This window comes from Mangifera indica, chromosome 7 (assembly GCF_011075055.1).
Source record: "Mangifera indica cultivar Alphonso chromosome 7, CATAS_Mindica_2.1, whole genome shotgun sequence".
Classification (NCBI taxonomy): Eukaryota; Viridiplantae; Streptophyta; class Magnoliopsida; order Sapindales; family Anacardiaceae; genus Mangifera; species Mangifera indica.
The window spans coordinates 15,836,154-15,863,939 of NC_058143.1; the positions used below are offsets into that span (position 1 = coordinate 15,836,154).

The following is a 27,786-nucleotide window of genomic DNA, read 5'->3' on the forward strand; positions in this document are numbered from 1 at the left end:
TAAGTTTGAAGTTTTAATGTTTTATCTTAAAAGAATCTCTTACAACTTTATTAATGAATCTTAATAGAATATCAACTTATTAAATGAATATAAAACAAATTCAAACATCCAATTAGTAGGCTTATTTGTTTCTCGAAATATATATACAAACCTTACTTGCCAATTAAGATGATGCATGTTATTGATGTCGTTAAAGAGTTTAGCGAGAGAACTTCTACTCTGATGTGTAGAATATACCAATTGGATTGTCACTTTAGAGTTAGCTTCAATTTAAATATTTAAAATTTCATACTCTTTGGCTACGTCAAGCCTTAATTTAGTAGCCCATAATTCAAATTTTATTTCTTGGTAAATTTTCTAAGATAACTAAAGCCTACAGTTTTGATAATTCCTCCAATTCCTACAGTATCCATCACTCCCGACACAACAGCATCAACATTTAACTTCTAAATCTTATTTGTTAGAGACAACCAATCAACATTCGGATAGAATATAAAATATTTATGTTCTAAGGTAATAATACTGAGCAATGGCGGAGCTAAAAATGATATTTTAGGGGATCAATATTACAGTAACATAAATATATTTTAAATTAAAATAAACACAATTATTTATATTAATATATATAGTGTGACTTACAAATATTAAGATAAATATTTATTTTGGAAGAGGTTGATAATGTTATGGAGAAAGGGGTAAGCAAGTAAGAAACAAAAATGACTCTCTCTCACATGCTCTGTCTCCATTACTTATTTATAGTGTTAGATTCGAGTCAAATTAAATTTGAGTTCAACTTAATTTGAAGGAAACTTATCAAATTCTCATTAAAGTTGTTTAAATTCAGCTTACTTAAAAGGAAAAAAGCTCAAGTTAAACCAAATCAAGTTTTAAGTTCAATTCGATATTGTAATGAAGCAAAAAAGGACTAAAATTATGTTGTCTTGACTCATACTGGTTAAAACGATTTTCTTTTTAATTTATTTATATAAATTCTTTCTAGCTTGTGAGCTTAGTCAGTTGAACATTCCTTAAGCTTGAGTTCGAGTTTAAACTAAAAAAATTTTAATTTTCAAACTTAAACCTGAGTTCGAGCTTGAATTTATTTAAATCGAGATTGTTTTAGATTTGTTTGAATCAAATTCATTTTCAAATTTAAACAAATGCATATAATATAAAATATTAAAATAATACATATATATATATATAAAATTGATTTTTCTAATAAGCCAAACGGTGATGTTTGACCCGTACCCGATACAGAGAATTTGTATTGATAGCAAACATCACCGCATCCTGTACGTAAGCACTGAGATTTAACCTATTATTATAATTATTATTTTTCATATATAAATTATTCTGACATGCTATACTCGTCATCTTCCCCGTTATTAATACCGTCTCATTAATCACACCAAACCCCCTTCCCCCACAACATTTTGCATCGACAGTGCTCTCCTCCTTCTTCCCCCACAACATTATTCATCGACAGTGCCCATTTGATTCTCTCTGTCTCTCTTTTTTTTTTTTTTTCCTCCATATATAGAGATATGAGTATTATGGCAAAATATTCTCAACTCTGAACCATCAACACAGTCCTAGAAGCGATTCTGTTAAAATCAACTTCAAATCCAAGGCCAAGTAAGTTCCCAACTCATAATCTTTCTTTATATATAGTTGCTCTTTCTGCATGAACTCTCCCGATCTTCTTCATCTTCTTCGCCACTTATTTCTTTTTACTTTTTATTTTAACTTGTGTTCTCATGTATATATTGTGGTATTTGGTCAACGATTTTCAAGCAGAGTAAGCTGTCCAACCATCAGTCCAATGCATGTGGTTTATTCCCAACACACGTCTTTCGTAAGAGAGATATTTGTATAGCTCGATAGAAGGAAATAATTAATTCATTAAGAAATGTCTGCCCTTTAATTAATTAATCTTTATTTTATTTTCTACTTTTCAGCAGATCGCTCAGTAATTGAGTTAAATATTTCATCCTCGCTTTTCCCACCTACGTTCGAATAAATTAAGATAAACTTACTAGACTGTTAGATAAAAAAATGTTTGTTAAATTTATTATAATTTAAGATACATCGAAAACCAATGCTTTCGAAACTCGGTAAGATATGGATAAGATACCGATTGTATGGTTTAATTCATTCGATAACATTTAAAATAATTTTATATAATCAATTATTCAATATATAATATAAAAATAAATTTTGTTTTATATATTTAATTATAGTTTTTTTTTTATAAGAATTGATTTTTTTGGCTGATCGTATTAAACCCTAAACTATAAAAGGTAGCAATGCAATTAATAAAGTTAAAGTAAAATTATTTGTAATTACAATATATATATTAATTTATGTACTTTATTTTTAATTTTAATTTATTAAATTACATGTACCACATCTCTTTTTTTTTTTTTTTTTGCCTTCTAAAGTTATTAAATTTTGTTAAAAAAATTAGTAGGTTGAGATGGAAGAGAGGCTTCTGGGATCCGAAGCAAAATATGAGAGCAATTTAAAGGGGAGGATCTGGACAGAATCTAAAAAACTATGGAGGATTGCTCTTCCTGCAATGTTGGCAAGAGTAAGTCAATATGGCATGTTTGTGGTTACTCAAGGATTTATTGGACATATTGGGGATGTTCAGCTTGCTGCTTATGCTCTCATCCAGATCATTGCTGTGAGATTTGCAAATGGGATTTTGGTAACCTTCTTTCTATTCTTCATCGCTTTTTTAAGATAAAAGAGCATTTATTCTGCATAGCTTTTGCCCTATCTTTACGTTGCTTCATCCTGCTACAGAGGCTTTCTGATACTCCACACACTTTTTCGAAGTCGAATTAATCACATCGGACACATAAAATCTCAAATTTAATGATTAAACTGTAATTATTATATCAAATAAATTAAAAATTTTATCGTAAAATATTTTGTGACAAAAATTTTAAACTTATATTTTTTTATATATAAAATCTCGTTATTCCAATCTCTCTTAGTGGCAAACATAAATGGCCCATCCGTCGTCTCCAACAAGACCAGACCACTCTTCCTCACACTGGAATTTTAGCCATTCCTTTCTGTATTCCACTATCTTTTTAAACCTGAAAAAACATAAGGACGATTAAAATCATAATTTTCACAGTCTCTCTTACAATTATTATATGGTCAACCAACATAATCCAGTCATACTATGATTTGGATAAACAAATGTATTTAAATTCTTTGGCTGCAAATTTAGCAATGGCACTACAAGTAAATGTGGTTTAGATTATTAAAACAACTGGTCTTTTTCAATCAGAAGTTATCTAATTTGTCTGTTTTTTTTTTTTTTCTAAGTTGATAATATATTATCCTTGTGCATATTATTGAAATTAACAGTTAAGTGTGTTAACAGTAAGGATTAAAGTAAGACTTAAAAAGTTTTGTTGATGTTTTAACTTAGCATATATAAAATCCTTTTTATTATATTTTAAAGAATAAAAAGGTTAAACAAATTGATAAAGAAGGATTAGGTTAATGTTTCAACCAATCTCATGGTGGCAAAGATAGTTTCATTATCAAAAAGCTTCAAAAATCTAAATATACAATAATATGCAGTATTCCTAGATAGTTTAGTATCCATCCAATACTTTTATTTTTTGGATAACGAGAAAACTTTATATAACTTAAACTGTTATATTATAAGTAAAAAATTTATACTTTAAATATTTTTGACAGAGATTTAAACTTTTTACTCTTTTATTTACCATTTAAACTATCCTTCAAAGGCATTTATCCATCCCACGCATTTGCGCCCAAACTAAGAATTGTAGCTATCCAGTCAGCAAGAACCCAGCCAATTATATTAGCTTTTTTCCAAAGGAATCATTACAGATTGATGAAACTTTTTTCAGAGTTATAAAAGGAATCCACCACAACCATCTCACCCACATCTTTATTTTCCAAATTGGTGGGCAAAAATGACATTACTTCGATAAATACTCATCAATATCTTGACTATCTAGTAGAGGCCGACCTATCATGACCCTAAAGTCAGAATTTACTTTAGAGGTATAATTGAAGTTTTGCATGTTTTTATTGAAGTTTGTGTTAATGGAGTTGTGACCCCATGTATAATAATTAGCTTACCTCAGAGTTTTCATTGGTAGCTTGGGTTTCCTTAATGACTCAAAGGCAAAGATTTTTTTCTTGTTAAACTGATTGGGTTCCAAACTGAGTGGAAAAGGTTTAAGCTGGGATATTCAAATTTTTACACTTATTTTAATCTGTATATATATATATACACTATTTATTTTAAACTCTAAATAAATATATTACAACAGTATTTTTTTTTTAAATACACCCTTAATGCTACCCATGCAAAAAAATTATCTCTTTTTCTTTATAATTTTGGAAAACATCCTATATTAATGGAAAATAATTGAAACATTAAGAAACTTTGAAAAATAATTGAAGCACTTGAGATTGATGCAATCCATGACATTTTAAAAAAATTAAATTAAGAGAAAGAGGGTTGGCATTGGCTTTTAAAAATTACGCCAACCCTTGCTTTTAAAAATTTATTTCGAGAAAGAGGGTTGGTGTTGACATCAACCCTTGCATCGGGTTTTGGTGGGTTGTTTTTTAATTTTATATCTTTACTTTTAAGAATTTTTAATCTGAAATTCATTTCACTTTTCAGTTTTTTTCCTCTTTCTTTTGTTTTTGAAGCACTGGTTCCATTCTGTAGCACTATTTTTATTTTTTATAGTACAGTTATAAAGTTGCAGAAAAAATATTTAAAAAAAAAGAGAGAGAATCTCTCTACGTGGGTCTCATTAAATGAATTACTGTTATGATATATTTGTTTAAAATTTGAGATAAATAATATATATGTATACATTGATTAAAATAAGGATAAAATTTTGAATATCCCTTTAAACTTCCATTATTGCTTCTATGAAATGAGCATTGTATAGCTTGGATGGACTGTTCGGATGCTGATGCCACATGGGCTTCCCTATATGTGAGGACTAACTCTTTTGGTTTCTTTCTAGCAAGGTTTTTTTTTTAAAAAGAAAAATAATAATTAAGAAATTTTACTCAAATAAACTTCATGAGTTATCAAAATTGATAGATTATTAAAACTTTTAAGATGAAGACTTAGATTCAAATCTTTGTTATACTTATAAAACTTTAACTTATCTAATACAATAATTGTAGGTTTGATCACCATATCTCAAGTATGATTATTGATTACTCTCTGACAAGGATGTCATCTTCATTGATGACAAAGATGTCGGAGAAGGGTAGGACAATCAACGAAAGGACATAAGATTACTAATGGGAGAAAGGGTCGGAGAAAAATCGTTGAAAAACATAAAACTTAAAATGTGATATTTTAAAATTTAATTTTGGAAGAAAAATTATTAGTTTTCTAAACTTAGGAAAAAAATGGATAATGTTTTATTATTTGTAATATATTACTAGTTAAATAACAATTTTAGCCCTTAAGTTAACTATTTTTATTACTTTTAACCTTTTATGGATGAGAGTTTAGATTTTCGATAATTAACGAGTGAGAGATTAGATTTGTATCAAACCTTGCGTGGGAATATATCTTTTGTCCTTAAAAATAAAATAGTATCAATTACATAATGATACATTAATTGTATACGTAATTTTATATTCAAATGAGTAATATTATATGCACAAATAATAACATATAAAATGTACACCTAGTTTTATTGGAATAAAAGACAACCAGCAACTTTAGGATTATATCTATATAGACATAAAATTTAGGTTTAGAAAAGGACAATATTGGAATTTAATTTTGTTAATTAGCTACGTAAGTATATCCCATTGGATTGTTGTTTTTTTTTTTTCTCTATCCTTACAAAAGTGACTAACTAATATCTCTCTAAGACCTTTGTTTTATAATTCAAAGATCAGCGTAGTAGTGTTTGCCTTCACTTAATAGCTTAATTTTTCTGATAAAAAATGAATAAGTATTATGTAAATAATAAAAGAATTTCATTATAACATTATTTTAAAAAATATCACAAACATTTTGAAAATTTAAAATTTTTCATATATACCTATATTATATTATACTTTTTTTTTAAAAAAAATATCAATCTATATCAGTATCATGTATTAATCATATAATAGGTTAATTATATCGTATTAATTTAATACAGTTTATGATATATATTGTATTATATTTGTATATTGTAGGATACCATACTATGATTGGGTATATGATCTCTTTAGCTTACACAATGGAGCAATTAACAAACACGGTTTTGACTATAATCAAATTTGCAGCTGGGCATGTCAAGTGCAACTGAGACTCTATGTGGGCAAGCATTTGGAGCAAAACAATACCACATGATGGGCATATATTTGCAGCGATCATTGCTAATAAACATCGCCACCGGAACTGTACTGCTTCCCGTATTCATATTCGCCGGCGACATTTTCAAACTGCTTGGCGAAGACTCCGACATTGCAGCTAAAGCCGGCTACATCTCCCTATGGTTCATCCCCATTCTCTACTTCTTCGTCTTCTGTTTGACCATCCAAAAGTACCTTCAAGCCCAATTGAAAAACATTATCGTTGGCTGGCTTTCTGCTGTCGCATTTGTCATGCATGTCATCTTGTCATGGATCTTTGTTAACTTATTAAACTTGGGCATCCCTGGTGCCATGGGTGCTATGATAATAGCTAGCTGGTTTATAGTGATCGGAGAGTTTGTTTATCTCTTCGGCGGTTGGTGCCCCAACACTTGGAATGGCTTCTGTTTGGCTGCTTTTGTTGATTTGCTTCCTGTTTTGAAGCTCTCAGTTTCCTCAGGTGTAATGCTTTGGTAAGTGCATTAATTTCTCTAGATTTTCTTTCTTGCAATTCCATTATCATTTAAAATAACCTTTGATTTTTTTTCTGTTTTATCATCCACTATATGCAGCTTAGAGCTATGGTACAACGCCATTCTGGTTCTACTGTCAGGATATATGAAAAATGCCACAACTGAGATTTCAGCCTTTTCTATTTGGTAAGTTCAAAGTTATTCCTGAATCTAAAACCCTGGCACATTGTCAATGTATTATGCTACCAATTTACACGGTAGGCCCAAGATATATTGAATGACAAGGATGTGAAATACTGGAGAGAGGGCTGGGGTTTGAGACTCTTGGCGTCATACTAAGATTAGTTTTTGACTTTAATTGGTGCACTAATTATAGAACTAATTACTGGACACGTAATTTATTTTTTCAATGTGATTGATTTGTCTTCAAAGGGGCAATCTAGCTCAGATGAGTTTAAAAAAAAAAACTCATGGTAGGGTTTAGATTTGTCTCTTACCCAATTCAAATAGTTAAGGCAGAAAAACCGAAGCTCCACCATAAAAGTGGGGAGGATGATATTTTTGTCAATGGGTTACACTTATTCTAGTTTTTTCTTGTTAGTTTATGATTCCAAAACATATGATAACTAATTAATTAGTTGAATTCACAATGTAGCTTGAACATCATATCTTGGGAATTTATGCTGTGCTTTGGCTTTCTGGCTGCCTCTAGGTATGACTTTGATAAATATTCAAATTATCTTAGGCCATTCTGAATGAGGGTGATATATAGTTGCTCTTACATGAATGTAAAAATTTTTTACAGCGTGCGAATTTCAAATGAATTGGGGAAAGGAGATGCCAAAACCGCAAGTTTTTCTGTGAAAGTTGCAATTATCACAGCAACCATTATTGGAACTTTCTTCTTCATAATCTGTCTGCTGTTCAGCCATGGCATTACAAAGATTTTCACGAGCAGTGAGGAAGTAATTTCTTCTGTTTCAAGCCTGTCTGTTCTACTAGCTCTCTCAGTTTTTCTCAACGGCCTCCAGGCGGTACTCTCAGGGGTGGCTGTCGGTGCAGGCCGGCAGACGTTGGTTGCATATGTTAACTTATGTTGCTATTACATAATTGGCATCCCTGTTGGTGTTCTTCTCGCATATGTGGCTGATATGAAAGTTAAGGTGAATTTTTCACTTAATAATAGTATATATATAAATAAATTTTACAAACTTATTTATTTTTATTTAATAATATTAAATTAAAAGAGAAAGTAACCAATTACGTTATTCAAATGCCACCCGTGTTTGAATGATGTGACAGGGCATATGGATTGGGATGATGGTTGGAGTGGCAACACAAGTACTCACACTGGGCTTTATAACCTATAAGACCGATTGGGATCAACAGGTAAATTATAAATATAACATTTTAGATAGAAGAATACTATGCATACTTATTTTTAAGTAAATAAATGAGTGTATATAGAATATATTATCATATGATTAAATATTTTTTTTTTAAATTCAAAATCTCCTAATCACTTGATGACATATATCAAATATATATTTATTTATGTATTTAAAATAAATATATATAATTATATTAAGTTAGAAATAAAAAAATTTCAATATTATAATAATCACTTGCATTTATGATGATACTCCTAAATGACTCTTTTAGGTGGATGAAGCAACAGCACGGCTAGATAGGTGGCTCTTGAAGCCTTCAGATGAATCTACTGGTAATTAATTCTGCAGTTTTATAAGTGTGATGTCATTCATATGCCAGAGGCCTTAAGTATGGTATTATATATTATTTTATTTTTAATTTTAAAATCATTTAATTATTTAAAAACATGCATCATACATGTATTTATATGTGCATTTAAATTGGATTAGCGTGATTTTATTTATTGTTGTTCAAAAATCTTATTATTTTGCCATGAGATGGTCATACACTCGTTTTCATGATAGTCAAATCGCGTATTATATTATATACCAAAATTTTAATTTTTTGTATTATATATTGAATATCGTATTTTATTGTATAATGTGACTTTCAAAAAATAAAATTAATAAATAAAAAATCTAATTGACATATTCTCATTTTAAAAAATATTACTCTTAAAAATTTAAAATTTTTTATATATATCTTTATTATATTATTATTATTTTTTAAAAATATATTGATTTGTATCATATCGTATAATACATCAATTATATCGTATTAATATAATATATATATATATATATATATATCATAACATATGAATTATGTATAACTATGCTCGTCCCCACACAAAAATTAGGGCTACTAAAAAAACCCGAAAACTGGCAAATCAAATTCAAAAAATTGTACCAAAAAAAGGGGAAATGTAATTTGCTAGTCTTTTCAACTAGAGACAATTCAGTAAAAACTATCCCCACCATCGTTGAGTATTAATGCAATTTCTCACATCATAAAGATTTACAAATTTTTTGATATATTTAGTACATCCAATAAGATTGACAAGGTTTGCATAACTATCATCCTTAGATTTACATTTACGCTAACAGTTTCATCAGACAAACTACCTAGCTTAGCAGTCACTACCAAAGCCAGAAATGTCACCCCTCAAGTAATTTTTTTTTTTGTTTATAACCAAAGATCCCGTCCGTATTTATTGAATGAATAACCTTTAAGTATAAACTTAAAGCATAATAACTGGATTCATAATTATTGTATCAGATAAGTCAAAGTTTTACAAGTATGATAGAGACTCGAGTTTAGTCTTTCAACTTAAAAGTTATAATATTCCACTAGTTTTGTCATCCATCGTGATTTTAATGACAAGTATATACCTTATTTACATGAAATTATACATGTTTTGCTCACCTGTTCAACAGAGTGTATGCTGGTAAATCTTTCACACAAGACACATCATCCAGTGCCAGCTCCCGTTCTAACTGTGTTCTTGTAGACTTCAAAATTTCCTGAAAAAGGTTACAATAACAAGATAAATCATGCAAATAATGTAGGGTACGTTATTCCTAATTAATAGATAAGTTGTAAAGTGAATTAATAATAAATTTGGGGATGAGGGATGTTTGAACAATTTACGTTAAATTCCATATACGAAGCCCGCTTGGCAAGCCATTGAGCATCCATCATTTGGAAGGCGACACAGTAAAGGTTGTCAAATGCCATTTCATCTTCCTTCAGAAGTTTTAAGAAACGGATTCCAGCCAAAGAAGATGGCTTCCCTGCATGCAAAACATAGTCAGAAAAATTCTCCGTCAATTTAATTACTAAAAAATCACGACAAATGGCAGAAGAGCTAAACAAAGTGTGTTGACAAAATTTAGCTTTAGAATCATTTGTTTGGACGTTTTTCAGCCTGCATCAGATTAACAAGTAAACCATAATAGTTACAGCATTAAATCGCCCTTGCCTGATTGAAGATCCAACATTTGTATCAACATAAATGAAATGTTGATGCCAGCTACCGCAAAAGGGTACTCCCACTCAGCTCTAGCTCCATCTTTTTTATGCAACAATCTCTGAAATGAGTCCTGTTGAATGAAGACCAAATCACTAAATATTAGTTATAATCAGCTTTACCTTGAATATTTGGGCAATAAAAACCCCATCAAAACCAAAAGGAAAGAGAACAAAACAATTACAACCTACAATAAGATCCTACACATATTGAACACAAGCAGAACTTAGCAATAATTACAAAAGAAACAATATAAACATCTCCGACAATCAAGTAAAATCTGAGCAAATAAAAGTATTTCATGATGAACTATAGCATTTATAAACCTGTGAATAGGTTCCTTACCCAAGTAACAACCAGAATATGTTATCCATTTATTTACAGCCACCAAGAGTCAAAACTAGATTTCAATATGTTACTACATATAAACTACAAAGATAAATGTAAATCCAAAACCATAAAATGTCAGCAGGCAAACATCTCCATACTTAAAAACAAGCAAGCAAAACAAATATTCCTCAAAAAAAGAAAAAAAAGGCCCGATATGCAATAAACATACATCCAAAAAAACTATGACTCCCTTCTCAGTTCAGAGCATGATAGTAGATTTTTGTGTTAACTTTATCATACAAAATCAGTTGCCAACTCGTCACTTTTACTTTCATCTCTAAACCAAAATGTCTTGCCAAAACAAAAATGCTTGAAGCAATAACCAACTTTTTAAAGGGCAAAGCTAATAAGGTAAACTAGTTTCAATTGAGGAAACACCAGAAGAGCTATTCACTTAACAAACTCCCAAGTGCTTATTAAGCAACCACTAGTTTCCAAAACCATAGCTTCTCTACTACAAAATGTATCCATGAAAAAGAGAGAAGGCCTTTTTATATTTTTTATTTTTCCTCCTCTAACATGTTTTCTTTCTATTCAATATTCTTCTGTGAAATTAGAGATGACATATAACCTTTCTCTGCTGCATGTCAGTAAGCAAGTCTTTATTCAGAAATCCAGATATATATACTTTTTCTACAACTCTCAGCATTATCTTATTATAAAAAAAATGCATTCTTGTTAAGCACAAATTGCCACAGCAACTTGAAAGATAACTACTATTCCAGGCCTCCATTTTGACAAGGTATTTTAATTTTTCTGCTGCCTGAACAAAGTTTTGTGGTTTCCCCAAAGACAGGCCACGAAAGGCATAAAAAATTCCCAATTGTTTCAGATGAAGATAAAAATTAATAAAATCTCAACAATTTTGAAAAAAGAAAGCAATAATTAAAATTAAAAATTTGTAAAAAGAAAAATAAATTTATATCATTTTAAACCAAGGAACCAACCGGATAATTCTTGGCAAAGAAAATGAGATTTTCCAATGATATAAATCCTCCACCCCTTCACATAACATTGAAAAAAATTGCATCAGAATCTTTTTGAGGTAACAATAATGTAACTCATCAGAAATTTAATGTAATTTCCATTTCATACCGAAAATCTGTTGAAGGGTCTGTGCCTTGCCAACCCATTTCTTTCCAAAGCTCTGATTTCAAAGCAGGCAAATCCCTACCAGGATAAGCTAACCTCCATAATTGTTTAAGTTCATCCTGCAAGGCAAAAGTTCAATTTTATAAAAGTTATAAATTATGCTCTAAAACATAAGCAAACAAGTCTGTCTTCCCTTTCCTTTATCAGAAGGGAAATCAAAATTAGAGACCTTCCCCGCTACAAGTTTAAAGTTTGTAGAAGAAATAATAATAGGCTAATTTATAAACCTCAACCATTAATTTGGAGTAATTATGATGGGTTGATTAAGCCACGTAATAATAATCCTCACCCAGGTTGACACATACTTAGATACAATAAGTAAATCATGAGCACTTAATTTGAGCATTTAACATGTAGCTTCATCCATAAATTTTATTGCATTTTTCATATATGTAAATAGAAATCCTTTAAGGCATCTAAACTTTGAATTAGCAAGAGGGATAACTCTTCAGTATAAATAGATTTTCAAGCTTTCATTGATAACAAAAATGAAAAGGAATTAACCCAGATCCCTTATTATCACCAGCTCAAAAACAATGGGGCCAAACATTAGTAGTGCAATAAAATTAAATGGAGAAAAACCTACCTGATGTTCCACACATGATCCATCAAAAGGGACTTCAAGCCTTTGTTGTAGATGTCTAAGCCTTTCTTCCTGAATTGACACCATAATAGCATTACATTCATATACCTTTTTTTTTTTGGGGGGGGGGGGGGGGGTGTGTGTGCAGCAAGGTGTGGGGGTTGAAAGGGAAGAGCGGAAATGCACATCAATGCAATATAATACCTGTAGTGGACTAATTGAAGACGGAAAAAGCTTCCAAGTTGGTCCATTTTGAGTGGCAGAAGAAAGAGGCAATAGTAGTGCAATAACTGGTCCAGATGCAAAAACGATATTTGCTACAAATTTCAAATGACCAGAACTTAGTAAAAAGGACACCTGAGACATTTTCACTATCAACAATGTTGTTAAAGATAAGCAAGCACTTAAACACCTAACAAGTACACCATCCTAATTAATAAACTAGGCAGGCTTCCAAATTCGTAGAGCCAAAACCCCTCATGCAAATTTCAAGAAAATCATGATGATACAAAAACAAAATTGCATTCCTATTAATTAAGCAAGTTACCGTAGCAGGAGATGTCAACAGTCAACTAGCAGTTTGAAGTACAAAATATATCCAATCAGCCAACAAAATCATCACAGATCATAAGCCATGCCTAAACAAACTCATCTAGCAACAAACTCATCTAGCCTCTCTTTGCCAGCAAATTACACCACAAGCAAGATACTGCAAATTATCATGACTAAAAGGATCACCAATAACAATTTAGCACATCACGCTCAAAAACTGGGCTCATTCTGCAACTTAACCAAGTCAACAGAAACGACCACAAGTTTCCTATCTAACATGATTACAAGGTTTACTACTTCAGCACTAGTCCAACACATGCCAACTGGTTTTTCAATAACCAAAAAGAAATCTACCATACAGAACTATAAAATGTCAAATTCTTGTAGACAATAACAATAAAATAACCATTGTACCAATTGTACCAATTCCCCGACAATAACAATAAAGTAATCAAGTAACCATTCCCCGACAATAACAATAAAGTAACAATAAATTTATTGTAGACAATAACAATAAATTCTTGTAGACAATAACAATAAAGTAACCATTCCCCGACAACAACAATAAAGTAACCGTCAACAAAATGAGTCCACTAAGAAGATAATCAACAACAAAATGACACACCTAACCATTGTACCAATTGCACAATTAACTGAGCGAAGAAAGAAATCCAATGCAAGCGTTCCATTCTCCTCTGATCATCCTGAATACCATCTACTCCACGGACCTAATATACTCTAACAATATTAAATTTTTTAAATTAAAAAAAAGAGGAGACTTCCTTCTTATTCATAATAAACCAACCATTAATGCTAATACATTGAAAGAAAGATACCTGAGAGACAGAATTATGATCATCATAGTGAGCTAACAAAGGTTCAGTTAAGCTATCGAAACCAGAAGTGCCCAAATGCTCATGATTTCTCCCATCAACATCTCTGTGATGGAGTCGCCGCCTCAAAGTTATCGAAGTCATCAATTCAATTCAACCTGCAATTTAACAAAATACCCAAATCGATATAAACCCTAAACTGAAATCACGAATCGATTCTCCCAAGTAAGGATTAATCAGTTTAATGTGATAAACAAAAAGAAGAAAAGAATTCAAAAAAAAAAAAGGGAACGGACTCACCCAAATAAAATTCGATGAAGAAAATGAAGTTCTGCGTATGAAGATCTCGTAAACTTTGTTTCTAAGCAAAGTATGACATTTTAGGAACTGTACAGGAAAGGAAAAAGTCTGTTTTTCTTGTTAATTTTTATATTTATTGTAGGCAAAAATAATTTTTTAAAATTAGTAAAGGTTACCAGATGATCGATAAAGATAGTGCCTCGAATAACCATTTACAGACAGCTAACAAAAAGGTAGGAGACATATAATCTTCCATCTTGCTAACTCAATCCCTCTCTACCATCAAACCGTCAAAAATTCATCTTCCAAAGCTTCATGTTCCTCATCATCACCATTGTCTTCAATCATTTTATTTAACTTGTTCTGGTTTTTTTTTTTTTTTTTGATTTGGTTGGGTATTAACTTGTTCTTATTGATAATAACTTACAGGTGCATTGACCTCACGGTCAGCTTTATCGGTGAAATGAGAAGACTCTTCCTGAAGGTCAAGATTTAAGTAGCATGATCTCTCATTCCAACTTCTCCAAGTTAATGATGTGGTGGAATATCAGTTTACGTTAATCTTCTTCTTTCTCTGATTTTCCACCAAAGCTTTAAACTTTGTGAAACAAGAAAAGGATTTGGATTTCCTGTTGTGCATAAACACCCTATAAAAATCATCAATAAATGGGATATAATACTTTACACCTCCGGAGATGCAACAAGAGCCTCCCATCAAGATGTGTATAATTCAAAACACCCTTTCTTCTAGTAGTGGATGAAAGTAAACTAGGCGAGACAATATTCATAAAAATATAAATTAACATATTTTAAGTCAAGTATCTAAAAATACTTAAATATCAATGTTAGATTAACGAGAAACTCATATATTATCAACAATAGTATTTATTAAAATTTTTAAGAAAAAAAATTTGAGTTTAAATTTCTATCATATTTATAAAACTTTGATTTATTTAACAGTTACCCACTTAATTAAAAAAGAAAAACACCCACTAACTATTAGAGATGACAATTTGAACCCGATTTTAGGGGTTTCGACCCTCCCCGACCCTAATGGGGAGGGGATTCCCCGATAAAAACGGAGAAAGGGGTGGGGATGGGGATGAAAAAAATCCCCGTAGTCGGGGACGGGGATACATATTTCCCCGCCCCGCCCCGTCCCTCCCCTCCCCGCCTCGGCCCATCCCTCCCCTCCCCTCCCCTCCCCGCCCCGGCCCATCCCCTCCCCACCCCACCCCACCCCACCCCACCCCACCCCACCCTTTAAATCTAATATATTAATATAATACTTTCTAAACTATTAAGTTCTATAAATTTTTATATTATGATTTATTAAAACTATAACTTTAATTTTACTAATTTTTGAATTATCAATTATCAGCTTTTACTAATTTCTGAACTATTAATCTAATATATTAAAAAGACTTCAGAATCTCATTATCATAAAATGCAAATGCACCAAATTAATTTTATTTCAACTTCAAAACTTAGTTAGTCAATCCACCAGGTTTTATACAAAAAAAAACAAATTATAAACTTGATAAAATCAATTGAAGTGAATGAAAAGTGTTAAATTTAATGTTATTATAAAATTACCCTAAATCACATACATGAAGAGCTACTAATGAAGAGATTGATTATTGCATATTGTTAGATTTTATGAAAACTTTGTATTTGAACTAAAATAATAATGAATATTTTGTAGCTCTTGTAGCAAGTGATATTTTGAGAGAATATGATTTATTTTATTTATTGAAATACATAAAGGAATTAAAATTTATATTTACGGGTATTGGGAGGGGATTTTTCCCCGCAGGGACGGGGCGGGGATGGGGAGGGGATTTTTCCCCACAGGGACGGGGCGGGGATGGGAAGGGAATTTTTCCCCGTAGGGACGAGGAGGGGATGGGGAGAGAATTTTCCTTCGCGGGGAGGGGACGGGGATTATTTTTTATCCCCGTAACGGGGACGGGGCGGGGACGGGGATTGATATCCCCTCCCCGCCCCTCCCCATTGCCATCCCTACTAACTATCCCTTTGTAATTAGTAGTGCTCCTTTGACAATCTTCAATTTGAAACTAATCTCTAGATGGTGTTATATGAAACAAAGCAATCAAATCTAAAACCCATTGATATTTCATACCATCTTGTGAATTTAATATTACTAGAACAAAAAATTTTGAATATTATATTTTTAGTTTATGTCAGGGTCTTATTTAAAAGAAAAAAGAAAAAATAATAATTTTAGGCCAAATCTGCAACTTTCAGTGGAAAAATAATGACAAAAAGTTGCACCAAAATTGCATTCACATATATTCAAAAGTCACAAGTCTACATCCAAAATTTACAACATTTAAGGACCCAAAACATCCCTGTACAAAAGATAAACCATGCTCACTCTCAGTTTCTATAAGCAAGGCAAGTGAAAACTATAAGAAAACTTCACACTCCAAGAAATCAATACCAAAAACTCATTCTTGAAGATATCAACCAAAGAAAAAAACAAAGTCAAACCAAATGCATCTCCTACCAAACACTCTGATAGATAACATAACTCAACCAAGCCCATCACTGAGGAACAAACCATCAATGTATTTCTTCCTCAAATTGTTTTTGGATTCTCATTGTCACTCTGAATCACCAGAGCTTGCGCTACAACAGATGCCAGAATTTCATTTCCACTTACATGATTTTCCTTCTCACTGTTGGATATACTCACATTTAAATGTTCAGATTTTTCCTCAGTCACCTGCCGTCACACTGTTTTCCAGCTTAACAGATTCAACAAAACTTGATTCAATTTGCTTTGCAGAAACCACATCAATTTCTTCTAGCTCTGCTGATCATTTCTCTGACTCCAAAGGTTTCGATAACTCAACCTGATTACTTTGTGAAACTTGCTTCAAACCAGTGTGAATATCCTCCAGAGATCTTGCTTCGAGAACAGGTAAGTCTAAGTTGGTGCCTGCTGAATCTACTTTTTCACCAACAACTGCCTGATCCTCAAGCATGCTGTGTAGGATGACTTCCTCCACATCTACACCTTCTTCAATTTGCTGAAATGCCAAGACAATATCTTTAATTGATTTTGCTTCAAGAGTTGGTAGCTCTGCATTGGTTGCTGCTGGTATGGAATCATTGGGCAATGACTCTGTATTTGAGATATTGGTCTCCTTCGATGTTGGTTCAATATGACCTGACTCACCAACTTCTTTGACACTAAAGTCACCAACACTATCCAGTTCAGACAGAAACCCTTCATCAATTTCCCTTAATTCATCTGGATTTCCATTGAAGTTTTCCTCATCAATGCAAGGACCATATGATTCTACTGGATTATTTAAGTGTTCCTCAACCTGATCACGGTCCCCATATACAACTCTATCAAGGACTCCATCTTTCACAAATAAGGTTGAACCAGAGTTAGATGTTAAGGATGAAGAAGTTTTCAAAGTTTTGTCCTCATGATCATGAACTTCGGGGACATTTGCAATGGTGAGAATGCTTACTTTCTCCCCATCTGGAAATCTACTTCCAGGACTCTTGAATGTGGTTGAAGAGGCATTGTAAGTCATTGATGATGAATTTTTCAAAATTTTCACCTCATGATCATGATCATGATCAGGAACTTCAGATACATTTGCATTGTTGACAGTGTTTACTTCTTCTGTAGACCCTGTCTGAAGGATAGTAGCTTCCTGCATGATGTCAAAGCAATCAGTATTAGTCCTATTAGAGCTATTATGCATCACTGCTCTCTAGAACTCACAGGGCTACCCATAAAATCATAAAGTCACTTGATCAGAAAAGCATAACAATTTGTTTGACAAATATAAATAAAAAAGACATCAAGAAAAGACTATGTAATGTAGATTTCTTAGCAATGACAATGCACCATAAGGTAATAAGCACAACTAGCAAACAAATTATTATCAACGTAACGTGACATCAAAAAATTTTGGAAGGACAATGTACTTGATAAATAAAGCAAAAACAGTAACATTACGCACCTGGGTTTCATCATCATCATCATAAGATGGTGATTTATCCGAACAAGATAGTTGCTTCCCCAATTCAGATGTAGATATTTCTTCAGAACTAACATCTTCATAACTATACTTGGTGGAAATCACCTTTGCGTCCATATCCTGGTGGAGACCAGAATCAATCTTTGACTCAGAAGATGATTGGGATTGATCCTTTTCAAGCTGATGAGTTTCTCCCTTATCTAATAAATGCTCCTGTACACAATCAGTCTCTGGAGAATGATGAACTGTTGGAACTTGCTCGGTCAACAGGGTAGACTGCCATTCCACTGGTGTAGACAATGTTAAGTTATTGAAATCTGTATGCTGGGAACTCAAAGGCACAATATCCAAATCCTCAGAAAGATCTTGGTGGCCATCAATATGGCCAACTTCATCAACACTTAATGGGTACACTTGACTTGGTTCCTGCAGAAAATGTCTATCCTTTTCTGTCATGCCTTCCTCTACCAACTTCATGTCTAATGAACTTGACAAATGGACTTCATCCAGTTTAGGTTGCATAGTTTCTTCCTTATCATTTGTTTTTCCCTCTACAGGCTCAGACTCACTAGTATGCATAATAACATGTTCAAACACCATGGAAGGTTGTTGCCCCTCTGGAGTAGACAAACTTGAATAGGGATCAGAAACCTGATCACCAGGAGCTGCAGAAGCTGACTTCTGAACCACCTCTTGATGATTCTCAGAATCATGTCTTGATGAGACAACTTGATCCTTTTCATGGAGAAATTGCTCTCCCCTATACACTGTATACTCCTCTACAGGACTAATGTCTGAAGAGAACAATCTCACAGTGGCTCCCTTTTGATTATCGGTGTTTGGACTAATACCTGAATAACCAACCGTGTTCAGATCATGCTCACTTGTCTGTGTGAATGCAACTTCCCTTAATGTTGATTCATCTTCATCTGCTGCATGACCTTCTGAGGAGGCTGTATCCACCTCTTCAAAATCATCAGTAGTATCCTTCTTGCCGTCCTCAATGTGTAGTTCAGATTTATTTGCATACCCAAGCATTCTAGTCATTTCCAGTTGTGTATCAGATGAAATGAAAGCAAATGAGTGGAATTTCTCCATTTTTTGGGGGACTGGATCAAATACAGGGTCCCTCTGTTCCAGAACCCCTTTCATTAATTGAAATTCCGGCTCCTCGAGAGAAGTACCAGTTGAAACACCCGATTCTTCAACATGGTTGGCTCTGGGCTCCAACCTCATCAATTCTCCCTCTCTCATTTCAGAAATTTTATCATATACTTCTGACAATGATGAGAAGCTTGACCCACCGCTGTAATCCTCTTCACCTGGTTCTGTTTTCAGATGAATCTCATTTGCACCAAGTTCCTTAGGAGTAGACATTTCTTCTGTTCCAGACAAACTCTCATTTGTATTAGATTCCTCAGGAGTAATCATCCCTTCAGCTCCAGAAACACTGCATTCCTTTACATGGTGATTCTCCATACCCCCTAAAGTAATTTCAACTTTATTGCGGTAAACATCCCTATTTGTAGCTTGTTCAATATCTACAGCATCAACATCTTCAGAGGATTGGCTTCCAAATTCAACATGATCAGTGGCACGGTCCATGTTAGAAAAAGATTTTGTCTCCCAAGAAACATTTTGTTTGTTCATCTTTGTGTCCCCATCCACCACCGAACTTACTGACTCAGTATCAGGAACTGAACTTACTTTTGAATCACTAAATATGGTATAGCTCATTCCTTCTGAAGTAAACTGTTCTGGTACTTGTTCATGGAACTGCCTGTCTTCTTCATCAATAGCTGAACTCAATGATTCAGTAGCCAGAACAGAACTAATCTTTGACTCACTAACTTCCCTTAATTGACTCTGGAATGTAAAATAGCTTGTTCCTTCCTCTGAAGACAACCGTTCCGGTACAAAATATGGTCTCCATCTGAAGGCTTGCCTCTCCTGCTTGGATCCCCCCAAAACAGATGCTCCTATGCTGAAGGTTTCATTCCTTCTGTAAACTCGTTCCTTTGGTTGAACAGCTGTGAACTCTTGTCGAAAAATGTCTCCTCTGAGGTCAGGTTTTTCTTCATTTGGGTCATAAGGCAGATTAAACGGAATTTGTCTTGGCAATAAAATGGAAGGTGCAGAACCAGGAATGTTCATATTGTCATAGAGATCGCAAGGGAGTTCAAATGGATTTCGCCTTGTTGTTGCAATAGCTGGAACATTAAAAGGAAGATTATTACTTTCCAAGTTCATCAGATTCTTCTCAGCCATCAATCTCGAGTTTTTATGAGCTCTTCTCCTTGCAATAAGATTCTCTAGACGTTGGTTCCTTTCAAGCTCTGAAGTCCCCAAGTCCACGAGATTCTTCTGCTCAAACTCTGTCCACTTAATTGCAGATTTGCTTTCATCCTCAATTTCCTCCTTTGCTGCTTCTCCTTCTTCATCCTCCTCGTTCTCCTCATCATCATCCTCCTCACATTCTCTTCTGTCATTATCACTTTCCTTAGACTCAACACTTTCAATATCACTCTTATGGGACATCAGTGAACCAGTATCTGATTCATTGTTAGAGATATGGACAGGTTGAGGAGCTTCTGAATATAGAAGTGGGTGGAGCTCATCAAGCATTGGGAGAATGTCAGCCATTGAAGCATCTGATGAGGAACTTTCTGTACCATTAGACCCTGAATCCAGAGACTCTTCACCATCATCATCATTGCCGTCACTGTATTCTTCTCCCAACTGTTTCCAGTAAATGCCTGCAGCAGAACCCGGCTGATCTTCCTTGAATGAATCAATCAACTCTGCAGATTTATCATCTTTGACCTCAAAATTATTACCTAAATCCCCATAATACATACTATCTAGCACCTCCCCACCAACATCATTCAATTTTCCTTCATTCCGTGGTTTCTCCTCGTGATCTTCCCTCTTTTTCTGAGACTCCACTGCATTGAATTCTCTTTCGACATGCTCAATTACTTGCTTCTCACACTGAATTTCCCTCAAATTCTCATCAATCAATGGCATACAATCAACCAAACCACCATCTTCCTGAACCTCACCTACTTTATCCTCCACCAAAATTGCCTCATCAAGAGAATTTTCAGCCACAGTCCTTCCCTTTCCTATATATTTCTCCACCATTGAAATACTTCCGTTCACATCTCCCAGAACAACAGTACTCTCTTCTACAACCCCAGTTTTAAAAGAAGCAACCTCATCGGTGCTAACTTTCTCTTCCTTCTCTTCCTTCTCAATTTCTGGTATGTTCGGTTTTCCAAAACTCAAAAGGGTACCAAGCAACATCGCAGTACAAATCAAAACAGGAGATGCAGAAACCAAAAGGGAAAAGATAAAAGGAGATGATCTATACAAAAGTATCAAAAAACACACAAAACCCACAAGGAATGGATGGTTACAAACTGATCTATACCAACGTATTGAAAAAGCCATAATTTTCCTGATTTGAACCCTAATTCTCATTGCATCAACTCCCATTTCACTCTCCATATCATCAGAACAGCAAAAATACAGTCTCTGTTTCAATAAAATAAATACAATCCATCAAAAACAAATCTTCATCCAGTAGATCCATTGACAGCCAAATTCAAAGAAAAATATTAATAAATTAATCATAAAACTTAACAATAAACCCACCTAAAAAAATGCAATCAAATGAAATTCCAAGCAATCAGAGGACGATCAACTCAACAGCTGAAACGAAAAAAATGAAAAGTTTGACATTGGTTGGCCTTCAAGTGGGAATTTTTCCAGTGAGAGAGAATAAAAAATATTCAAGAAATGAATTAGAAAAGAAAAATGGATATGAGCCGATTAGTTTAAAGGCAGCAATGAGTGAACAGTAGAAAGGTTTTGTTAGGAAAAGAAAAGACGAGATTGAAAAGAGACAAAAGTGAAAGGAATCTTGTTTCCTTTATGGTAAGCTTTATGGGGTTGAGCAAGAAAAGTATCGCTATGGAGAGCTGTGTTTTGAATAATCTGTGTATGGGGCGCACATCGGACAGGAGATAGATTAACGAAGAACAAAAGTTCATGGTTTGTTTGGCTTCTCACTCATCATGCACCATGCAATAATAGATTTATTTGAAATTATTTAAAACCTGACCGTTTCCTAGTTGAAATTGAGAGTCAGTTTATAATCCAAATTATTTAATATATAAATATTGATTTATTTGATATTTGCTCAAATTCAATAAACTTGTTAAATAAAAAAAACTATTTAAAACTAATATATTCGAAATTATATTTTATACATTTTATATGTTTTATGTTTAACACACAAAAACAATAGATATTAATTAAAATAAGAATAAATTTTTTTGTTTAAATTTTTTTAGACAAACTTACGGTAATTTTATTTTTTTAAACAAAATTTATTTTATTTTCAATAATGCCCTTCTTACTAATTATGTTACTCTCTTAGTTAATTACATCAAAATATTTTTTTTCCGATAATCTATAAGCATTCTATGTTTATTAGGTTATAATTTAAATATTCAAAAACTTATTCGAAATGATCAATTTTTGTTGTAATACAGATCGAAATGAAAAGATTAATATAAGTGTTAAGAAGTATATAAATACGATAAATTTATATAAATTTTATATTTTTATACCAAATTTTGATTATTATTATTCTAATATTAAGTATTTGCTAAATTGATTTTAAAAATTTTTCCACTAAGTTTGATTGAATATTAATTAGGAAATAGAAACAGCTCAATATAATAATCTAACTATATTAAAATTAATATGATATTAATTAAAATTATAACAATGGGACTTTAAATTTGTCATGTCATTGCAAATTTATTTTTTGAATAATATAAAATAAATAATATTATACGAATTCATTTTAAATATATAAGTACGTATACACTTATATGTGTCATCATATAAGTAAATATTATTTTGTTATTGATTCAAAGTCAATCAATCATATAAGGACATACATAAAATATAAACGTATTTATATATTCAAAATAAATATACATAATTTTATTAACATAGAATTAGATGAAACGATTACTTTTGCTGAATGAAGGGAAGTCGATTTTATTTCTCTAGTTTTCTTTCTTCACTAGTTGGCATTTGTACAAACAACCTATCACATTATTTTGTTGTTTTTAAAAATTCAAAATCTCATTTATATGTTGATAATTTTAATAAAATCTCTTAATTTTAAAAATAAAATTATCATTTAATTAATAATTTTAAAAATAAAAAAATTACTTATTTTGTTCATGTTAGAATAAAAAATAATTTAATTTAAATTTAACTTAAATTTATTAAATTAAAATCTAAAATGGTATGCTATATATATATATCAAAACCAAAACCAAATACAATTTGTTGAGCGTTGAAGATATAATTCTTCTAAAACTTTTAATAATATATGTACTTACTAGAAAAAGAGAGCGATAATTAAATGCATACCAAACCAAACCACTCTCCACTTCGGTGTGAGCATGCATTTGATCCCACAATCTATGGTTAGCACCAAACTAAATTGGCTAGTACCCACACTTAATAATTACCTCCTATCTGCATGAGAAATAAATAAACGAAAAACGTTCTAAAAATAACATATGCAAGAAAGAAGTCTGAGTGAGACATGGCTATTCTTCTTTTTTATCTTTTGCCAGTTGATAGATCTCTAACAATCGGCTGCAGAAGACCATCTTCTGTGCAACTGAGACCTTGTGCAAGGACGCATGTCTCTTGCATCATTACAGAATTAGTTGATCTTTCTAGGAAGAACTAATTGTATAAGATGCAAGAAAGCATGATCAAAATTTGGAAGAAGAATCATATAAGCCATACGCCATGCTTATATTTCAGGCAAACTCAGTCAATACACTTCCTTTGTCTCTGCTGCTTCGATCTTTGGAACATCCTCACAGCTTAGTGTTGGTGCTGGTGAATTCATATCATTGTCCATCTTTCCTGCTGTTTCAACAACAGATGATAACTCACATTCATCAGAAGCTTCAGAACATGGGTCTGAAGCCAATGAATCTGACTGTTGTTCTAAAGCAAATGAATCTGGTTCATGTGATTGAGATGCAACTGATGATTGAATAATTGGTAGAAAACTTCCAGATTTCATTACTTCAGACTTTTTAGCATCATCCTCCCTCATACGTTTTGCATATGCTTCATAGTTGAACCCAGTTGTGTTTTTCCCTCCAAAAACAGTTTCCAACTTATCCATATCAAAGAGGGCTTCCATTATCCTCTGGCTCTGAATGTCATCAGAGTAGGCAAACCTCACTTTTTTGTACGTCTTTGGCTCAAGGAAAGGTTTCACCATCTGTAACAAAAAAAATGGTTCACCATAAAAGTCATAAAATAGATTATATCAAACTTCATAGCAAGTTTACTTGGAGCAGAGCATTGCATTGACAGAGCAGGAGACACCAAGTTTTCATCTCTCAGCAATTCTATGATGGAAAAAGCTAGCAATATTTTCTATAGTACTGTTCTACTTATTCTTCAGATTCATTATTCATATAAAAAATTGAAAAAAAAAAAAGGAAAATGGGATGAAATTCGCTTCATGAAATTCCTAAAGTGTTCTAAAACAATGATCTCATGTAAAAGTAAACTACTCATAGTTATCAGCAGGACAAAGCCAATGGAAAATCAATTAAACAAAATAATCACATTAAAACAACTTACCTCGGAACTGATATTTAAAAGAGACTGCATCTTACATTTTGGATATAGATTGATGGAAGAGGTCCTTATATCACTATCCAAATATTTTAGAAAGGACAAAGTAACACACACATGTATATTGGTTGGTCTTCACTTATGCAGAAACTCACTTTTTTGAAGTTCACTCTAATCAAGAATGCATGAGTTGATTCCAGAAACCATGACTTAATTAGGAGATCAAAAATTTTCTTATACAAATTCACTTTAAAAAAGAAGATAAAATTCCTCAAAACTTCAATCAACTTGTAATGCTGAAAGTTAATTTATGGATCCAGAAGTTGAAGAGTGAATTTAAGTCAAAATTCAAATTTGCAGATGACACCTTAACTTTTGCACAAATAGTTACACAATTATAATTTTAAAAGAGCAATGCTTTGTGTACACAATTAGATATATAATTATTTACTCATATGATGTATCATCATGTGATTGAGTGATACCTTATTATTAATTTAAAATCACTTAATCGCATGATGACACATTATTTAGGTACACAATTGTGTACCTAAAAGTGTGTACGTATAATTTTATTGATTACAAAAAGTGTTTGATATAATTTTGCACTGGCTTGATCTGATGGTTCACAAATTATTGTTATTTGTCAGAGAAAAGGGGAATAAGAAATTTGTGGCGTTAAGTATTTTTTTAATCACAAAGCCTACATAAGTAGACGGGCATCTTCACAGAACACTTAATGGAAGTGGAGGGTAAGCATATTCTGTGATTACTAAGATTTACAGTGTACTGGCAACACCACAGATCAGAAAGCAAAGCCTATATCACGATGGAGATGTAATTACGTACCGCCCAAAAAGATTCAAATACTTTAGGAGGATTATAGAGGATTGCCAGGCCCAATCTCTCAGGGAAATGATTCTGCAAGACATTAGCTGTTTCTCGAGTTACCTTGATTGATATGCTTGACATTGTCCACCTTTGAAAATCAATCAGCCAAACCATTTGCTCATTCTCAGGGTTCAAATTCATAATAGCATTTTCCATACAATATACCAAGTACTTGATCTGTGATTCTGTTGATTTTGTATTCTGACAGAGGGAAATTATTAAAATCATCACTCATTATTTACAATAATTAAACTCAAAATTGTAAAAACAATACAATAAAAGGAGATAAAGAACTAAATAAAAATTCTGATGCAACTACCTGGAAACCTGGCCTCAAAATAAGAACTGCCCTTCCAAACTTGTCATAGTAATCCGCTCTATAAATTTTTCCAGTCTCAGCTTCTTGTGCAATGTCTTCCTAGAGCAAGGACAAAAGGCTTGTTTCATGGAGAGAACAATAGTTACAAAACGAAACTATCCAAAATCAACAAGCAAGCAACATACTGCAAAGACTGCGAAACACCAAGCAGCATCAATCACACTTTTTAGATAAAATCAAAATCTAAGAGAACACCTCAAATCCAATAATAACAATAAATTCATTTGCAATTTTAGGCCCCTTTGTGAAACAATCAATACTTTTCCAGTATATTGCCTTAATCGTATTGCTTTGTCCTGAAATGGATGTAAACCATCTATAAATAAAGGAACACAGTTATTGTGGAAAATATCAAAACGACTTGAAAAACACTGGTCGCATAGATAAGACCCATTCAAAGAAACAATCCACCAAATAGCTTGGTTAGATTAAACTTCATTGCAAATGCTATCTTTCCATCTAACTTTCTTCCTTCAAGAACCAAATTAATAATGCAAAAAACAAACACTGCAAATAATTAAACTCATACCCATCTGATATTCTCTGGCTTATATTGCAGCCTCCACTTCAAGCTTTGTTCCAACATTTTGGTTGCCTTCTTTGTATTCCAATTCCGAGCTATAAGATACCTTATTATTGAGGCATCTGAACAAAGGGCTGGAAGTTTATCAGCCTTTGCACCCAACATTTTCCTAACATCATGGATCTGAATAAAACAACCTGTAAGGACTTCTTTCGTTCAAAATTTTATTGAACTACAATAAAAACCTCTCTAACAACAAGAATCCACTACAAACTTTGTGCATACAACGAAAAACCATTAACAAAAAGAATATTCAAATATTTAAAATAAGTATAACAATTAGCGAAAAATTACCCAAGAAAATTTGAATTTAAACTATATAATTGTAACAACACACTCATTCATCAAATTTATACCTTGCCTCGTTGTTCCTCAGGTGACAAAGATTTCTCTGCTACATATGGTGGTCTTGACTTTCGACAAGACATCGTTTCAAATTTTTAACAAACTGGAAAAAATAAAAAAGTACTAGAACATTAATCACGTAAAATTAAAAAAATAAATAAGTGTCAGTAACAGTCAGTTGTTCATAAATATTAAAAAAGTCGAACAAAATATTCTTCATTTTTTCTGCAAAATTTAATTAAAGAAACAAAATTCTTATTAGATTCTTCCCGTACATTTTCAATAATACAAAATCTACTGATAAGAACAAAAATAAAATGGAATTATAGAGAATAATTCACCTTTTTTTCTCAACGAGACGGGCTTATTTTCTCTGGAACCAATCCAGAACTTCACATATAAATAAAATAAAAAAATAGAAGAAATGGTGTTCGATATTGTATCATTTGACAGAAAATTTTATGGAAATGAAAAAATTATAGAAGTCAGTTGGTTTTCCGAATATTGAGTCAACGTGATCCGCTGAATACGTGGCAGTCTAGAAACGATTTTCACTGGTTGATGGCAGTGCTAACAAACAAACGCCACTGATTCACTGTTATTTTACGTATTTTTGTTTGTGTTCGCTTCTATATGCACGATCGTCTCTCTGTTATGTGCGACGTGTCGTTGATAGTTAACTTTAAGGGAAAAGGACTAGTTCCCACCCAACTTTTACCCTAATTTTAAACTCA

At 32.4% G+C, this 27,786-nt stretch overlaps 4 protein-coding genes across 10 annotated transcripts; 1 reads left to right on the plus strand and 3 right to left on the minus strand.

Annotated features, from left to right (window-relative positions):
* Positions 1-1,388: 1,388 nt before the first annotated feature.
* Positions 1,389-8,755, plus strand: LOC123220474 (protein DETOXIFICATION 24-like). Of its 3 annotated transcripts, none has more exons than XM_044642702.1 (8): positions 1,391-1,638; positions 2,471-2,713; positions 6,319-6,860; positions 6,960-7,046; positions 7,516-7,572; positions 7,666-8,023; positions 8,163-8,249; positions 8,523-8,755. In XM_044642702.1, exons 2-8 carry the CDS (start codon positions 2,480-2,482, stop codon positions 8,589-8,591), a joined length of 1,434 nt encoding a protein of 477 aa, XP_044498637.1. In that variant the 5' UTR covers positions 1,391-1,638; positions 2,471-2,479; the 3' UTR covers positions 8,592-8,755. The 3 variants fall into 3 exon arrangements, with proteins under 3 accessions (XP_044498639.1, XP_044498637.1, XP_044498638.1); XM_044642703.1 differs by having other exon boundaries at positions 2,474-2,713; XM_044642704.1 differs by lacking the exon at positions 7,516-7,572 and having other exon boundaries at positions 1,389-1,638.
* Positions 8,756-9,526: 771 nt separating this feature from the next.
* On the minus strand, positions 9,527-14,858 carry LOC123220069 (ELMO domain-containing protein A-like). 4 transcript variants are annotated; one of them, XM_044642069.1, is made up of 11 exons: positions 14,307-14,858; positions 14,131-14,191; positions 13,834-13,988; positions 13,623-13,725; positions 12,650-12,762; positions 12,449-12,517; positions 11,806-11,921; positions 11,658-11,712; positions 10,273-10,393; positions 9,942-10,084; positions 9,527-9,814 (listed from the first exon to the last, which is right to left on the minus strand). In XM_044642069.1, exons 3-11 carry the CDS (start codon positions 13,972-13,974, stop codon positions 9,713-9,715), a joined length of 963 nt encoding a protein of 320 aa, XP_044498004.1. In that variant the 5' UTR covers positions 13,975-13,988; positions 14,131-14,191; positions 14,307-14,858; the 3' UTR covers positions 9,527-9,712. The 4 variants fall into 4 exon arrangements, with proteins under 4 accessions (XP_044498004.1, XP_044498003.1, XP_044498002.1 ...); XM_044642068.1 differs by having other exon boundaries at positions 14,131-14,217; XM_044642067.1 differs by having other exon boundaries at positions 14,131-14,238.
* A 1,561-nt stretch (positions 14,859-16,419) lies between these two features.
* LOC123221056 lies at positions 16,420-22,272 on the minus strand. Its single transcript, XM_044643728.1, has 3 exons — positions 21,816-22,272; positions 18,141-21,695; positions 16,420-17,828 (listed from the first exon to the last, which is right to left on the minus strand). Exons 2-3 carry the CDS (start codon positions 21,666-21,668, stop codon positions 16,974-16,976), a joined length of 4,383 nt encoding a protein of 1,460 aa, XP_044499663.1. The 5' UTR covers positions 21,669-21,695; positions 21,816-22,272; the 3' UTR covers positions 16,420-16,973.
* A 1,281-nt stretch (positions 22,273-23,553) lies between these two features.
* LOC123221058 (phosphatidylinositol transfer protein 3-like) lies at positions 23,554-27,624 on the minus strand. Of its 2 annotated transcripts, none has more exons than XM_044643731.1 (6): positions 27,394-27,624; positions 27,064-27,155; positions 26,654-26,830; positions 26,065-26,163; positions 25,704-25,946; positions 23,554-24,492 (listed from the first exon to the last, which is right to left on the minus strand). In XM_044643731.1, the coding sequence occupies exons 2-6, from the start codon at positions 27,133-27,135 to the stop codon at positions 24,031-24,033; spliced, it is 1,053 nt and encodes a 350-aa protein (XP_044499666.1). In that variant the 5' UTR covers positions 27,136-27,155; positions 27,394-27,624; the 3' UTR covers positions 23,554-24,030. The 2 variants fall into 2 exon arrangements, with proteins under 2 accessions (XP_044499666.1, XP_044499667.1); XM_044643732.1 differs by having other exon boundaries at positions 26,654-26,844.
* Positions 27,625-27,786: the final 162 nt, after the last annotated feature.